The sequence below is a fragment of the Capsella rubella genome, unplaced genomic scaffold (assembly GCF_000375325.1).
Source record: "Capsella rubella cultivar Monte Gargano unplaced genomic scaffold, Caprub1_0 scaffold_8, whole genome shotgun sequence".
NCBI classification, from domain to species: Eukaryota; Viridiplantae; Streptophyta; class Magnoliopsida; order Brassicales; family Brassicaceae; genus Capsella; species Capsella rubella.
The window spans coordinates 1,099,917-1,115,348 of NW_006238916.1; the positions used below are offsets into that span (position 1 = coordinate 1,099,917).

The 15,432-nt window shown below is 33.8% G+C and overlaps 4 protein-coding genes and 1 long non-coding RNA gene across 6 annotated transcripts in view; 3 read left to right on the forward strand and 2 right to left on the reverse strand.

Annotated features, from left to right (window-relative positions):
• The window catches only part of LOC111832571, a 1,162-nt gene extending 758 nt beyond the window's left edge, over positions 1 to 404 (reverse strand). Inside the window, exon 1 of the long non-coding RNA XR_002835483.1 lies at positions 164 to 404. This is a non-coding gene — a long non-coding RNA (uncharacterized LOC111832571). The remainder of the gene's footprint in view (positions 1 to 163) is intronic.
• A 295-nt stretch (positions 405 to 699) lies between these two features.
• On the forward strand, positions 700 to 3,993 carry LOC17875828 (decapping 5-like protein). 2 transcript variants are annotated; one of them, XM_023783492.1, is made up of 8 exons: positions 700 to 1,029; positions 1,448 to 1,548; positions 1,703 to 1,774; positions 1,861 to 2,449; positions 2,531 to 2,730; positions 2,990 to 3,163; positions 3,289 to 3,405; positions 3,530 to 3,993. In XM_023783492.1, the coding sequence occupies exons 1-8, from the start codon at positions 831 to 833 to the stop codon at positions 3,710 to 3,712; spliced, it is 1,635 nt and encodes a 544-aa protein (XP_023639260.1). In that variant the 5' UTR covers positions 700 to 830; the 3' UTR covers positions 3,713 to 3,993. The 2 variants fall into 2 exon arrangements, with proteins under 2 accessions (XP_023639260.1, XP_006280242.1); XM_006280180.2 differs by having other exon boundaries at positions 1,861 to 2,730.
• Positions 3,994 to 4,223: 230 nt separating this feature from the next.
• On the forward strand, positions 4,224 to 5,110 carry LOC17875286. The gene is made up of 2 exons (XM_006281524.2): positions 4,224 to 4,519; positions 4,631 to 5,110. Exons 1-2 carry the CDS (start codon positions 4,341 to 4,343, stop codon positions 5,046 to 5,048), a joined length of 597 nt encoding a protein of 198 aa, XP_006281586.1. The 5' UTR covers positions 4,224 to 4,340; the 3' UTR covers positions 5,049 to 5,110.
• Positions 5,111 to 6,089: 979 nt separating this feature from the next.
• Positions 6,090 to 7,633, reverse strand: LOC17876186 (disease resistance-like protein CSA1). Its single transcript, XM_006282036.2, has 2 exons — positions 7,145 to 7,633; positions 6,090 to 6,303 (listed from the first exon to the last, which is right to left on the reverse strand). Exons 1-2 carry the CDS (start codon positions 7,621 to 7,623, stop codon positions 6,096 to 6,098), a joined length of 687 nt encoding a protein of 228 aa, XP_006282098.1. The 5' UTR covers positions 7,624 to 7,633; the 3' UTR covers positions 6,090 to 6,095.
• Positions 7,634 to 10,829: 3,196 nt separating this feature from the next.
• LOC17876904 (probable WRKY transcription factor 16) lies at positions 10,830 to 13,051 on the forward strand. Its single transcript, XM_006282158.2, has 3 exons — positions 10,830 to 11,231; positions 12,045 to 12,873; positions 12,974 to 13,051. Exons 1-3 carry the CDS (start codon positions 10,846 to 10,848, stop codon positions 13,049 to 13,051), a joined length of 1,293 nt encoding a protein of 430 aa, XP_006282220.2. The 5' UTR covers positions 10,830 to 10,845.
• The last annotated feature ends 2,381 nt before the right edge of the window (positions 13,052 to 15,432 follow it).

Here is a 15,432-nt window from a genome sequence, read left to right on the forward strand (position 1 = left end):
AAAAATAAGCTTATTTGTTTGGCATTTTACCAAACACCTTATGTGCGCTCAATGAATCTTTCTATTTTCTGTAGAAATCACAGAAACGTGTACCTTAAATGTATCATTATCAAACCTAAGACAAAATCAGAAAAGCAAAGAAGAAGAAAAGATCAAAGCTCACCTATGACGACAACTCTATATGTTAGCAACAAAAGGAAGGTATGACTAAGTAGAAGATGGAACTGAGAAGAAAGAACGACAGAGAACAAGAGACGAGGTGAGACAACGACTAAGGAGAAATCAGAGAAGATGAGATGATGCTAGAAAAGAAGGTCGATGAACACCGAGAATGATGCACGGCGAGATCGACAGACGGCGAAGAGAGGAGGAGAGAGAAGGAAGAAGGTGTGCGTTTAGGTATGTTAAAAGGTAGAGTTAATATTAAAGAGGGTAAAGTTGTCATTAAAATTTTAAGAAGGGTAAAATTAAAAATAACAAGAAAGGAGGGTATTTTTAAAAAGTAGCATCCCAAAAGGGGTATTTCTAACAAATTCTCTTGAAAAAAAAACAATTGTGAACTTAAGAGCATAGGCCTAATTCTAACAAAAAGAAACGAACATGGGCCTAATAAAGGCCCAAATATTCACAAAGATGGACCAACGGCACACAGATCTCCCCGCCTTTAAAAATCACGACGGAGACATACTCAAGCCACGACGGTTCCAAGAGAGAGAGAGAGCTTTTTTTCAAAAATCAACATTGCAATAGAAGAGAGATACAGAAAGAACCCTAATCGATTACATACTCTGATTCGTTCCACTTCTTTTTCCACTGATTAGTCCCTAGGAATGGCGAGTGAGAGTTCGCAATCTTCACCGCCGTCGTCATCTCAACCTCCGTCAACCGCACCTTCTCCGTCGCCGGGAAACAACGTCGGCGATACGTTCGTAGGAAGTTTCATCAGTCTAATTTCTAAGTACGAGATCCGTTACGAAGGCATTCTCTACCATCTCAATGTTCAGGACTCGACGCTAGGTCTAAAGAACGGTACGGATTCGAAAAACCTAAGCGATTTATACTAGTTTAGTTTTCCGAACAACGAAGAGATTACATGTTTATGCTTTGTGTAGTTGTAACCGGAACATCGATTATAGAACTGGAACTTTGATTTTGATTTTGATTCCTGTTCTTGTGGTTGATTATGCTTTCTTGATCTGGTCTAGGATTCAAGGAAATGTGAAAGAAGCTTGTGAATTCGTTCATATGTAGTTTTAGTTTTAGTTTTGTTGAACATTTAGTTGAGAGTTTAATTTTGGTGACTCAAGCCAAAATCTGGAAACTTCTGTGTTAGTGAATCATGATAAGTGAAGTTATGAAGCTAATGTTAACTTGTGTTGTTATCTGAGTGTGACGTTCTTGTGGTGAATTATAATACGTTTATGTTATCTATTGAATGGTTATGCAGTAAGATCTTGTGGAACGGAGGGGAGGAAGAAAGATGGGCCTCAAATTCCACCATGTGATAGAGTTTACGATTACATTCTTTTTCGTGGAAGTGACATTAAGGTTAGTGTGCAGATTCTGATCTCTTAGACATTTTATGTTTATGTATTTCGTGAATCCTAGTTGGTTTTATTAGTTGGAAACCCTGAAACATGATCATAATAAAGGTTTGAAGCCATCTATAGTGATTTATGATGAAACTTGTTTGGCTTCTTAGGATCTGCAAGTGAATCCATCTCCACCTGAACAGTCAAGACAGGAGATTCAAAATGAACAAGACATCAATCAGGTAAAGACATTCGTTTAGAACATGGAAATGAGAATTGTCTGCTACATTTACTCTTTTTATGACTTTGCCCCCTTCCTTGTTTACAGTCCCCTCATTCTAGTTCAGCTATGAACTCTCCACTTTCTGGCTATGATAGTGGTTATGGTTTGGGGAGAGGAACACAATGGGCCAATACACCTGCTTTGAGTAGTACCTCGGTTCCTGCCACACAACATTCATCAGCCCCTTTATACTTCCAGCCTCCTACAGCTAATACTGGAAGTTTGACAGAATCACCAGTGAGCTTAATTGGTTCAACTCAAAGTAAAGCTCCTTCATCTATGCCCATGCCTTCTTTTGTGCAAGGTAACAAATTAGGTGCCACTGGTGTCCCTGTTGGTATGATGCAGCAGCCAATTTCATCTCCCTCGACGATCCCCAATAATCCGCAGATTATAGATTATTTTGCTTCACCAATCATGGGCTTAGTGGATGATACATCACAGGTTGTTACTCGTTCACACGACGATGCTACTAATCGACCATACCCTTCTAACCCTTCTCCCCTTGGTCAAGCACAATTCCATACTCCACCTGGCCTTGCTTCAGCACCCTCTAACCTTTCTCCACCTTCTGAACCACAGCTTTCTGCTCCAAATATTCATAACAGTTACCCCAGTGGACCCCAGGCTGTTGGTAATGATTTCCATGACTCTCGGTCTGATCATCCTAACCGACCTTTACTTTATGATTTACCGGCTGTGGCTTCTTATTCAGCTCCTGGGATTCCTGGTCCATTGTCGAACCTACCTGAGTCATTTTACGGTATGGATCCATCCATGCAATCTAGGCAGCCGATAGTAAATAGGGGTCAAGAGATGTTTTCTGCAACTAATCCAGTATCAATGAATGTGCCATCACAAAGTCTTGCCACCAGAAATCATGCACCATTACTGCCTCTTCCATTGTCAGCTCAGGTCTCATTCTTTTCTTTCTAAATTCCATTTCTGATGTTTCATTTAATTACACCTATGCATGATTTCTCATCGTTATCATGAAACTGCCTTGCGATTACATTGCTTCTTAGATTTCATGAGCATTGGTACAATTAGCCTCTCGATCTCTCTTGGACGTGTTTTTTGTTACAGACCATTGCACTTGCTGTCTCTGTCCTTTTGCCAACACATTTTATGAGTATCTCTCTTATGTTATCTTTGGGTTCTAAATTTGTTGCAGTCTCGGATCCCTAGTTCTAGCATTGAGTTTACTGAAGAATTTGATTTTGAGGCAATGAATGAGAAGTTCAAGAAGAGTGAACTATGGGGTTTTCTCGGGCAAAATAACCAGAGGAATCAAAATGCTAACGGAGAAGAAATTGCAATTAAGCCAAACGCAGAAGGGAATGCAAAGGTATCTATCTTCTTATCTATGTTTACATCTCAGAGAGATCTTAGGTCAAATTCTTAACATGATCTAGTTAATAATTTTCATTCGATATTCAGGCAGCGTTTAACACTTCTTTTTGCCTGTTGCAGCCTGCATATAACAAGGATGACTTTTTCGACACAGTCTCATGCAATCAACTTGACCGTGTGGCAAGAAGCGGACAACAACACACACAGTTTCCCGAGCACCTGAGACAAGTTCCTGGGGTTTGTTTCATCCTCTCTATACTCACCAGTCACCAACCTGAAGTTCTGAAACTATTCTTCTACAAAAATCGGAATACTGTTTACTTATAGACTCTTTTTGTACTCTTTACTGTTTTTTATTCAGGCATTTGGTGATAATTTTCAAAGGCCACCTCAACTACAACCAGGTCAGGGTGCCTATCTCGCTGCACAATCCAATAACAGAGGCGGATACTACAATAACAACAACAACAACTACTACTACCCAAACCAGGGTTCTGGCTACTACTCTGGTGGAAGAGGCCGAGGCAGAAACACACATTTTTGATCTGCTGAGTTTCTCTTTCTCAGAAAGCTTTACTGGTTGGTCACTCGTACACCCGCACTTCTTCTCTTACAGCTGTTTTATAAATTCTGTTTTAAGGTTACCATATCTCAAGATTTGTAGGCACATCATATTGGCAAGTTCATGATCCTTTTTTCTGTCTAATGAGCTTTAGCCTCATGAGAGAATATTTTTGTTCTCCATGTAGAGAAAACTAAATGTACGAACCTATTTGGTATATGCAAAATTCTAGAGAGATATAAATACATCATATGCTTTAATAATCTAATTTACATATGCACATAAGCAAAGTTAGTAATACTTACAAGTTAAGAATTACATTAGACATGTTATATATAAGTAGAAGATTCCTTAAAATTTAGCAAGTATACAACTTTAACAAATTATGTATGTTACTTGCGAAACCCATTTTGCCTTTAAGCCAAAGGAAAGAAAGATACCAAAACTTTCCCCACCGAGTAGGGTTTAGTACCAAATCCTTCAAAATCCATCATCCTCTCTCAAACCTCTCCCCAAACCAACCAAAAAGCCAAGAACGTTGGTCCCAGAGCCCGAATGCTGTCTCATCGAACCCGATCTAACAAAATCCGATCCTCTGAACCCCATAATAATGCCCAGATATGCTTCTCGTCACAGTACCAGTCCTTTCATCTGGTGTGCAGCTATCGTTTGTGCCATAATCTCTATTGTTGTAATCTTTGGTGGCATTGTAGTCTTCGTTGGTTACATGGTCATACATCCTCGAGTTCCTATCATTAGTGTCGCGGATGCTCACCTCGACTTCTTAAAGTACTGTTTTAATTTCCTTTAACTTCTCTTACCCTTTCTTGATCTTGAATCTTGTATCATTAATGATCAATACCTTTTTTGTCCTCTCTTTTTGTGGGTTTGATTGATCAGGTATGATATATTTGGAGTTTTGCAAACGCAGTTAACGATTGTTATTCGTGTAGAGAATGATAACGCTAAAGCTCATGCATTGTTTGATAACACTGAGTTCAAGCTAAGCTATGAAGGCAAACTGATTGCGATTTTAAGAGCACCAGAGTTTGAAGTTCCGAAAGAGAAATCAAAGTACCTTCCTTACTCGGTTCAGTCATATCCAATACCATTGAATCCAAGTTTGATGCAAGCTGTAGACTATGCAATTAAACAAGATGTTATAACGTTCGAGATCAATGGTGGCTCAAGAACTCGGTGGCGAGTCGGACCATTAGGGTCGTTCAAGTTCGAGTGTAACCTTATCTGTGAGCTTAACTTTAGACCGTCTGATCATACTTACATTCCATCTACTTGCACTTCTTCTCATAAGCATTAGAAAACTCCCATCTTTCATTTATTTTACTTTACTTTAATTAGTTTTTGTTTTATTTTTTGGGATCGATTTTTCCTTTTTTTCTAAGATAATTGTTATAAGTTATAACTAATACAAGCTATTCATAATGATATCAAATTCACATGAGAGAAAATCAATAATTTTGAGATTTTCGCTTAAATGAAAATTCGACTCGTAATTTATATGATTGGAATAAATAATTTGGTGTCTTTGATAGAGATATCAACAAGAAAGATTCTTTATATCTCTTTTAACTTTAGAAAAATATATATTTCGACACCTCTTTTACATGGAAAGCATAATCACTTGCGTCACGACTTTTACTTATAAACTAAAGTTTTGCACTTGTAACTAAGATTATTACATGCGTATGGATAGAGTTTTCTTTCATATACAATTTGTACTGTATAGTGTTTAAATATATAATAATATTTGAAAAGTTTTAAAATACTGATATAATTACTTTAAAAAAAGTATTGGAACCTGACTAAAATTAGTAATTAATTAGTAATTACTTTTGTCCCGAATGGAAAAGAATTGGTAAGTATTGGAAAAGAATTACTATTTGGGACAAAACAATTACATTAAAAAAACTTGATGTAACTATATAAATGTCTCCTCGGCCATGCAATTTTAGGTCCCTTTTACTATACATTTTTCAAAAACATTTTCCATTTTTTCAAAAAAAAAAAATATATATATATATATATATATTTATCTCGTTGAGTGTTTTTTTATTTATTTCCAAAAGAGATACCGTTTGAAAATTACATAGGAGTAAAGACAAAAATAAATAAGACATAACATTAATATTAAACAAGACTCAAGTGAAGCAAGAGTAAAATCAACGCTGAATAAATCCAAACCAAACTGCAAAGAAACTTTGAGAATGATCGAGAGTTGTTTATGTCCGAAGAACCCATCTCAAATATTTTACTTTTTGAAAAATGTATAGAAAAGGGACATTTTACCCCTATAAATTATTGCATGGCCTAAGAGGCATTTAATTTATATAATAGTTACATCAAATTAATCTAATTGAAGTGGCAAAATACAAGATGTGGAAACTCTAGATATATACAAATATGTTACGAGAAATAATATGGGAAATATTTTCCAATACTTGGCTCTTGCTCCTCTTCTTCGGGGTTTAGGGTGCTCTCCCCTCAGCAACAAATCTTTGGATAAGACATTTTGAACATGTGTGATGATATCATCTACGAAGGCAGCGTCGTTACTGCATAGACGACACAGAAAGAGAGACAACCTAGTGAGGCTCTTGCATAGTTGCATTGTATAATTTGTGGAATGTAACAATTTAAGCAAAGTCAAACAATCCAATATACTAAAACAAAAATTTAAGAATTCATGCACACAAAACATATAGGAATTAACTTTATATTATTTGATCTTATAACTCGTTTTTCTATCAAAAATAATAAACAAAAGAAGAGGTAAGTTTTCATTTATCCTTTTTTTTTTGCTCATGTCACCTCACAATTATTGATTATAAACATATTGGTTTGTGTATTTAATTCTAACTGATTGAAAATCTTCATATAGACTTCACTGGTTCTAAATTCAAGTATATGTATTATGTATATCAACTAGTATTTAGAAATACGTTGAAAATGAAAGTTCACCACCCTCATATTGAACCTCTTTATTTTGACATGATTTGTATTTTTTCTTCCATTTTTATGTAATCAAATGAACAAAACAAGTCAATGTGGATTCAATGATTAAATAACATCGGATTTTCTTTTTAACTATTATTATGATATCATCAAAATAATAATACACAAAGGTATTAAAATCGATTATCTACTAACACAAAAAATTAATTAGATTTCTAAATCAGTTAAAATTATCAAACTAGTTAAACCTTCTAAACCTTAATTAAATCGCAAAACCTAATACAAATCTTGAACTTTAAATGGACGTTATCCATGCCATTCAACTGACTTCAATTATGTAAAATTTACCATATACCTTTTTCACCATATAATTAAAAATGATTAGATGGAGTAATTACTAGTTACTAGTTAGTATAAAGTAATGTAAGTTGGTTATATTACCGGCAAGTCTCCGACACCAAGCCAAACTTGCTTGTAACTCCTTGCAAAGCTGCATCCCACTTAAGAATCCTGTCGTCTCGACCTTCCTTCTTCCTCCACAGGTTCCACAACTGAATACCAAAGTCACCATCAAGTCCTTTCACCGTGCTTGGGTCCAACTTGTAAAAAATGGGAATAACCCATAGATTATCTTGCTCCACGCACTCCATTATCTTCACTAGCTCTTTCAAGCACCAATTCGACTCCGTGTACCTACTCGATAAGATCGCCAGCGCGACATTCGACTCCTCGATCCTTTCGAAAAGTTTGTGAAGATCCTCACCCGCGGGCTCGTTGCTGTCGATATACGCGTTGATACCTATGCGTTTCAAGGCACTTTCGAGGTGGGAGATGAAGGTTTTGCGTAGCTCTGCTCCTCGGAAGTTGATGAACACTTGGGGGCCTTCTTTGATGTCGTTGGAAGATGAGGGTGCCTCCATCTCAATTCGTTTTTTTCGTTTTGGTGTTTTTTTATTGGTTGTTTAGAGAAACAATGCACATATATAGGTGTTTTTTTGTGCTTCGTTAATAGACATATATACACATATAAGCAATACAGATGGGTTTACAATACAATATAAATCATCGTTGACGTCTTCGTAATTATGTTAATTATAAGTCAAGATTACAACGTATGTATGTACTTTAATTATATTATATTGGTTATTTGTTTTATTTGTGAGAAACACTGTTTCTTTAGAGACTGCATGCAGATTTTAAAAATAACCACTATGTACTAAAAACAAAAACACAATTTATTGGATTATACCAGCAGAAGGAAAAAAAATAGTTTGGATTTCAACTAGTCATAAGAAAACAATGCAACTTGAAAAACTATAATGGTGTTCGTATTCACATTTTAGTCAAATATATCCTTATTAAATTTTAAGTAAATATAAATTTTGGTTTGTTTTTATAGAGAAATTTTTCATATAATTGTTTTTCATCCAAAGCCAATATTGAATATTGTTAGTTAGCTTTCACCAACCAAGACAGTCCATGAGCACTGCACATCTCTACAGTGCTCATCCGTATTAACTAAATGATTTTTTTTTTTGTAAAAGAATATTAACTAAATGATACGGTGAGATCAAATGATTGATAACATTTTGATGATTGATTTCTATAGGATCATGTAGTTGTTGGCTTATTGGTACACATATGTATAGTCCATTCCAAAATTGAAGCGTTATATATCCTATCGTAAGTGTTAATTAGCTTCTTTATTCGGCGTTTACGTTTACATTATTCGATTTATTGTTTTTGTTAATGCTCGAATTTTTTTTTGTTTGACTCTTGACTTGATATAACTGGGGAGACCCAACTAACATTTATTCTTTTCTAAGTGATTATTCGAATGTCTCAATAATTTCGAGCAAACCGATGGAATGCGTTTTATTCGAAAAAATAATTAAAATTCTGTCTCATTGTTTAACAGTTGGCCGTAACCGGACATGTCGTTACTTCGGTCCACATTCCTTCTATAGTTAGCTTTGGTCATGAGTATGAGTGTATGACTCTCAATTGAGACATACTCACACGTGAATGAAAGCAAACATCAAAACCTTTGCTTTACAACACAACTTTTGTATGATCACACATATGTGATTTACACAAGAATATAAACAACTCTTTGTTCAGTTACCAAGAGAATTCTCACAAATCTTATATCGTTAGACTCATACACTTTCTATCATCACAATGACGACCCTAATTGCCACACTTGTTCTCCTTTTTCTTATATGAGATCCCAAAACACCATGGAACTCTTTTTTTTTTGTTTTTCTTGATTTTTTTATAAACTCTTTATCGGCTGATCCGGTCAGCTCTTCTAATACCGAAGTGTTTCAGAGTGGATTTCTCTTCAAAGGGCCATCAGAATGAAGACCCTAAGACCATCCTTAATGCAATGATTTATGAGCACTATGAAACTCTTTTTTCTTTTTTCTTTTTATCAAGTGTGTTCAACCTCATGTATAATTCTGGGTGATGAAGTCCCACTTCTCATGACAGTTTCACCACTCAATGTGCCGCATGCATCATCTTTTACTATGAATTTTAACTCTTTAAGTAGAGGTTCTATGAGTTTCCCGACCTTTTTCTTTGGAAGGTCTCCTCCATTCTTATCCGATTTGTATAACTCAGAACTTAAAAATATAAGAAAACTCTTAATTTACAAAAGAAAATTGTTTTGTACATATTGTTGAGCAATCAACCATTGATAATAAGAAAGCCATAGAAATTAATCACATATATTTACTCTTCTTCTTCGTGTATCTCTTGTCACATTTGGCATTGTCTAACGTCCATACACAACTTTATATATTTAACCTAACAAGCATGCAGTTCTGTTACATGCAACCTGCAAAACTTAGTTGGGCCAAACCCTCTCATTTTCAATGAAAGTAACATAATTGTATATGTATATATTAAAAATATAATAATCACAATAGAACGAAAAACAAAATTCAAAAAAAATAAAATAATAATAAACCATGCATACACCTTTAGTCCCATATCAAAAGGCCAAAGGCTGTGTTCTTTCTTCTTTATTTAGCCTATCGGGATCAATATTACGTACAAATACTATTTAGTTAATGCAACTCTTTTGTTCTATCTACAAAAAGTCCCCCGGAAACTTCAAACCGCACACCTGCCTTATGGATACACATTTATATACGCAATTTGACTCCCAATATATAATAGTTTCCTACTTTGGTCCCCTAGTGTTATATGTATAATCCTACACAACTTGTCCATTCCAAACCAAGAACGGGAACCGCGTGGCAATTACTTTAAATTATCCACACTTGTAATTGTTTTTTCATGTTGATGCTTTAAACCAAAATACAACGAAGCTACGTACGTACGTTCATCGTTTACATCTATTTCGACGACACAAACATATATATAGAGAATATATAGGACATGTGTGCGGGACTCGGTCCGTGTTTTCATTTATTAGTTAACCAAATCTTTAATAATACACATTATACACTAATCAAAGTAATAATATGAAAAATTAAAACTCCAATTCCACAGTTGTGGTAAGATTTTATTTCTTTGATCAGCTTATAAATGTTAAGGATTTGTATCTAAATTTTAGGAAATGAATTACAAAACTAATACCTTGTGACAAATATGAATTACAAGGTTCATTCCTATGAAAGAATAATAATGTTCACCCCTAGGAATACTTAAACCCGAGTATCGTTCATATCAAAATACTATAGGTTCAACTACAACATATTAGTTTATACTTTTTTTCTTTTTGATAAGGCCACTAGCTTATACTTTTATACTTCTTTTTATTATTGTTTTTCTTGATAAAACACTAGTTTATAACTTATCACCAATCAAAAACGGACAACTACAAATTGCGATACGTAAATCCAAAATTTGTATTCTACTCAATCTTCCCCACCACATATGTTATAATATATCGGAGAAACTTCTGTACGCCATAGAAGTAATTGACCCCTAAAAGATCATTATTGTTGTGATAATTAAATATTGTTTCTTAGCGTTATATATATGTATACTTAACTATTCTACGGGCAGGGTCCGTTCCAACCATAAACGGGTGGCATATAAATCATCTTCAACACAAACATATACAATCTTTTTTTTCTTCAATACCTTTTGATGTTCCAAACTAAAAGATGGATATTGAGAACAACAACGACGAGGAGAAAGATAAGCGCACCGTTCATATTTGTTACGACAAAAATGACTCATCAATCTCCTCTTGCATTGACTACCTTAGAGCTACTTTCAACCGCCATGGGATCTATGAGCTTGACGATGACAAGAATCTTGTCTCCGACCTAATTAGGGTTCTTGTAGTGGTTTTCTCGAAGAATTACACGTTATCTGTGCCGGAGAATCTCGTGAATCATCTTAACAACAAAGAGGTTGTTGTAGTTTCGGTGCTCCATGGTGTCACGGTATCATCCTTGACACATCAAATTGCAAAGCTCGACATGTGGTATCGTGATTTACTAGAATCTTCAGTATTGTCAGGTCACCTTCATAATGATGAACAAAGGTAGGAACTACCATATTGTGGTACCATATTCGCTATTCAAAATTTTGCTAGCATGCATCTATTTGCTAAATAATCGATTAATATAGTTGGGGATTTATTTCTCGTATTATCTTATTTTAGTAATTTTAATACAAGTTTAATAGATGATGTTAAATATTGTAAATTAAAGTTAATGTTATTTGCTGCCGAGGCCGATTAATTAAAATACATAGGTAAACCCGATTGATTCATAATCGACAATATAATATAGCTAGGTTAAATTATATATATTAACGTCGGTGTTTATAAATTATTATATATTTTGTAAGTTTTATCTATCGCGACAACTTTGATCTGTCATGTTTTTGTTTACCAAACTCTGCTCTGTCGTACGTGTTTTAAAAACATTGTTGATAATAATTGCAATGAAATTATTTCAAATTTATTTGAATATCTTTGAACAACAAAAACAAAAAAATCTTTAAAATTTACTTTTCCTAACCGGGACTTATATTTGTTTATAGACTAGTCTTAGTTTTTTTATAGTTTTTCTTGGAATGAATGTTAAATTTTATTCAACCAAAATCAGAAATGATTAACATATTAGTAACTTCAGAAATCAGAAACATATTAATTTGAGTCCAATACGTTAGGGATTGCGACAAAGAAATGACATTGATACGTTATATTATTTTAAGTAACTAGTTTATATATTTACTCAACGTATATGTGCGTAAACATAGAAAATATTCCATGCACGCATTTGAAATTTTCTCATAGTTGACGAAGCTATGCGCGTGGAATCATGAACTTATATACATTTCGTTTTTGTAGTGAATCCCAATTTATGGAAGAAATAGCGAGCGATGTGTTTGAGAAGCTTTATCCAACGGAAGAGATTGGGATTCATAGTCGGCAAGTTGACATAGAAAACTTGCTATGCAAGCAGTCATGGGGACTCCGCACCCTAGGAATTTTTGGTGAGCCTGGCATTGGAAAGACCACTCTAGCTAGAGCCGTCTTTCGTAGAATGTCCAGTAGCTACGATGCTTCTTGCTTCATCAAAGATTTTCACAAAGAATATAGTGAAAAGAGACTTGGACCAGCTTTGTCTGATGAATACTTAGGTGAGACTCCAGTAGAAATGTTTGACGTAAACCCTTCTGCTTCAGAGCCAAGATACCGTCGAAAAAGAGTTCTTATCGCTCTAGATGATGTGCAAAATGCTAAAGACGCCGAGTCTTTTCTTGGTGGTGGATTTGGTCCAGGGAGCTTGATCATCATAATCTCAAGATATAAACAAGTACTTGACTTGTTCGGTGTTAATGAGATTTATGAGGTTCAAGGTCTAAACCAAGAAGATGCAATGAGGCTATTTACAAGGTGTGCCTTTGGAAAAGATGTGACAGAGCATAATCTTTTAGAACTTTCAGTGAAAGAGATTAAATGTGCTAATGGAAAACCATTAACTATTCGCGCACAGGCCATAAAGGTAAAAAAGGAACGTGCATCACTGAGTATTCACGATGTATGGTACTCATGCGACGACCTCGAGCATAATCCATCAATGTGGACTGTTCCCAATGAAGAAGACGATGAACCTCAAGAGTGGTACTCATGTCATGAAACTGAGCTTCCCTCGTGTGATATTAATGTTGGCTTGGTACATTTGATGATGAGAGATTTTATCAACTCTACAAGACACTTCATCAAGTTAGTTAAGACTAGAATCATTATAAATAGGAGTTACTTCATGTGTGTAGTGGTGTCTTGTGTTTTTGGTTGGCTTTGGAACTTTTTGGGGCAATGGGAGAGTTTGGGGTTTCCGGGACAAACCTTGATTTACTTGGTTCTTGTTTACGGTTATCTTTCTGCTTTACTTTTTCTTTGACTGTATAGGTCAGTTTCATAGATATAAAGTAAATGAACCGTTCATATTCTCGATCATGTTTGATTTTACTTACATAGTTACATTTCACCAATTATACAAGATAATTTCCACTTTCATAGTTGATATCAAGTTTTTTTTTTTTTCTTTTTTTTTTTTAAAACATTGAAGACAGAAAAGCAAAATAAGGTTTTAGATTAACTTTAAATGGTAAACGAACAGGCAAATATATTAATTTCGCCTTCATCATGCCAAATGGTAGGGCATGGCTTTTATGTATAGCCGTATAGGTAGTAGGAAGTCCCAATTAGCCAATTTAAAACAAAAAACCAAATTATACGTTCATAATGGTGCATGCACAGAGAATAAATGCATGCTCCTCAAAGTACATAAATACTGATCACAAAGTTCGAAGAGACATCATATTATAAACACTACTACACTAGTATAAAAGACATGCTTGGTGCATGGTGAAAGCAGCAAATTCATCAAGACGAGAGATGGAGGTTTCACAAACTTTGAACTGTAGTCATTACAATAACAAACATCAAATACTTCTGGTTGGAGAAGGAGACTTCTCTTTTTCTCTATGTCTAGCCAGAGCCTTTGGTTCGGCTACTAACATCACAGCAACTTCTCTTGATACTCGAGGTAGATATATAGATATGATTTTGTAGTATCAGCGTATAGTTAGAATCTGATCTATAATTATATCATGTTATAGCATTCATGAGGCCATATCATTCTATCTTGTGTTTGTAATTTCCCTTAATTATATGATGAATATATAATATTATCTCATGCTCAATCTTACTTTGTTGTAGCGGAGTTAGAGCTGAAGTAAAAAAAATAAAAAAATCGTAAGATTTTGTCGGGAACGAACCAAATTTAACCGTTTCATTGTCCTATGAATATTTGAAATAAACAAATTGTGAGATATTTTTTTCTAGTGTGTAATTCTTTAGAATTTACCTCTTTGATTATTCAAAAAAAATTTGAAATGAGATCAATTTTACATATACGGTCTAGTAAATATAGTCAAATAAATGAGATCAATTTTAACGATATTGTTTAAAATTGGAAAATCATTGAAATAAAATGAGAAATATATAGAGGCAAACATGTTTCTCGATCATGTTTGACTTTGCTTACATAGTTACATTTCACCAATTAGACAAGAGAATTTCCACTTTAATAGATGATATCAAATTATGTATCAAGTCTTCTTGTCTCTCATCAAAGATATGTATCGATCATCCTATTTTCATATATATATATATATGTGAAATCGCTATGAAAATAACCGAGATTATAATGTATGGAAATGGGGAAAAATAAAAAAAGGTTGTAGAAGCTAACCTTCAATCTCATTGCACACTTTAAATGAAAAAAGTTAATGATTTATTTTATTTTATTTCACGTTCAGTAAAAGCGTAGACTATATTTACAAGTTATTTATAGAGCCGTTGATTACTAAGATGAAGAATTAACTAGTCAAGGTAACTTAGATGAGGTGACTTACTAATCGCCTAAATTGGTATCTATATATATAAATTCTTTTTCTCTCTTCTCATGATGCCACATAAACATCCACCTAAGCCACATTTTTTTACATTAAAATAAATTTAAGACATTCATTTAGTGCATATTTATGCTACTTACTTAATTAATAGAAATTTATATAAATAAAAATAAATTATGTAAATAAATGAAATGTTAAATAAGAAATACTTTCATTTTTTATTAGTTAGTGGTAATAATATAATTCAACTTTCAGTTTAAATTGATCATAGTTTAAAATTTTAAATGTGTTATTGAGTTTAAGAATGTACGTAAATTTTAAATTTAATGTAGAATAAAAAACAACATTTATGTAATTGTATATATAAAATTTTAAAGGGGAAAAATAAAGCTGAAAGTGAAATATTAGTTTATAACATGATCAATAAGAAAATGCTTTTAGTCCAAATTTAAATATTGAAATATAATAATTCATGAGAAAATAACTATAATATGTTTTGAAAATCAATTAAAAACAAATAAAATATCATAATATGAATAAAAAATTAACAAAAAATTATAAACCTCCCGCACGCAGCGCGGGTCAACTGCTAGTTACTAATAAACTTTAGGTTTATAGTATTTTTGAAAAAGGAAAATAGGAAACGATGTAAATTTTGGAATACCCATAGGATTCTGCTAATTCAGTGGGCTATCTACAACTCAGATTTATGTAAAAGATATGTTAGAAAGGCCAAAGCTGTTTTTCTAAATGACAATTTTTTTACAAAAAGTCCATATTTGCAAAAACATGTCAAAAGACCCAAATATTAA

Coding starts and splice junctions, on each gene's coding strand:
- LOC17875828 (XM_006280180.2), top strand. CDS start 831: ATGGCGAGTGAGAGTTCGCAATCTTCACCGCCGTCGTCATCTCAACCT. Junction 1,549..1,702: donor TTCGTGGAAGTGACATTAAG/GTTAGTGTGCAG, acceptor TTGGCTTCTTAG/GATCTGCAAGTGAATCCATC. Junction 2,731..2,989: donor CTCTTCCATTGTCAGCTCAG/GTCTCATTCTTT, acceptor AATTTGTTGCAG/TCTCGGATCCCTAGTTCTAG.
- LOC17875286 (XM_006281524.2), top strand. CDS start 4,341: ATGCCCAGATATGCTTCTCGTCACAGTACCAGTCCTTTCATCTGGTGT. Junction 4,520..4,630: donor GCTCACCTCGACTTCTTAAA/GTACTGTTTTAA, acceptor TTGATTGATCAG/GTATGATATATTTGGAGTTT.
- LOC17876186 (XM_006282036.2), bottom strand. CDS start 7,623: ATGGAGGCACCCTCATCTTCCAACGACATCAAAGAAGGCCCCCAAGTG. Junction 6,304..7,144: donor TTGGTGTCGGAGACTTGCCG/GTAATATAACCA, acceptor TCGTCTATGCAG/TAACGACGCTGCCTTCGTAG.
- LOC17876904 (XM_006282158.2), top strand. CDS start 10,846: ATGGATATTGAGAACAACAACGACGAGGAGAAAGATAAGCGCACCGTT. Junction 11,232..12,044: donor CTTCATAATGATGAACAAAG/GTAGGAACTACC, acceptor TCGTTTTTGTAG/TGAATCCCAATTTATGGAAG. Junction 12,874..12,973: donor GTGATATTAATGTTGGCTTG/GTACATTTGATG, acceptor TCATGTGTGTAG/TGGTGTCTTGTGTTTTTGGT.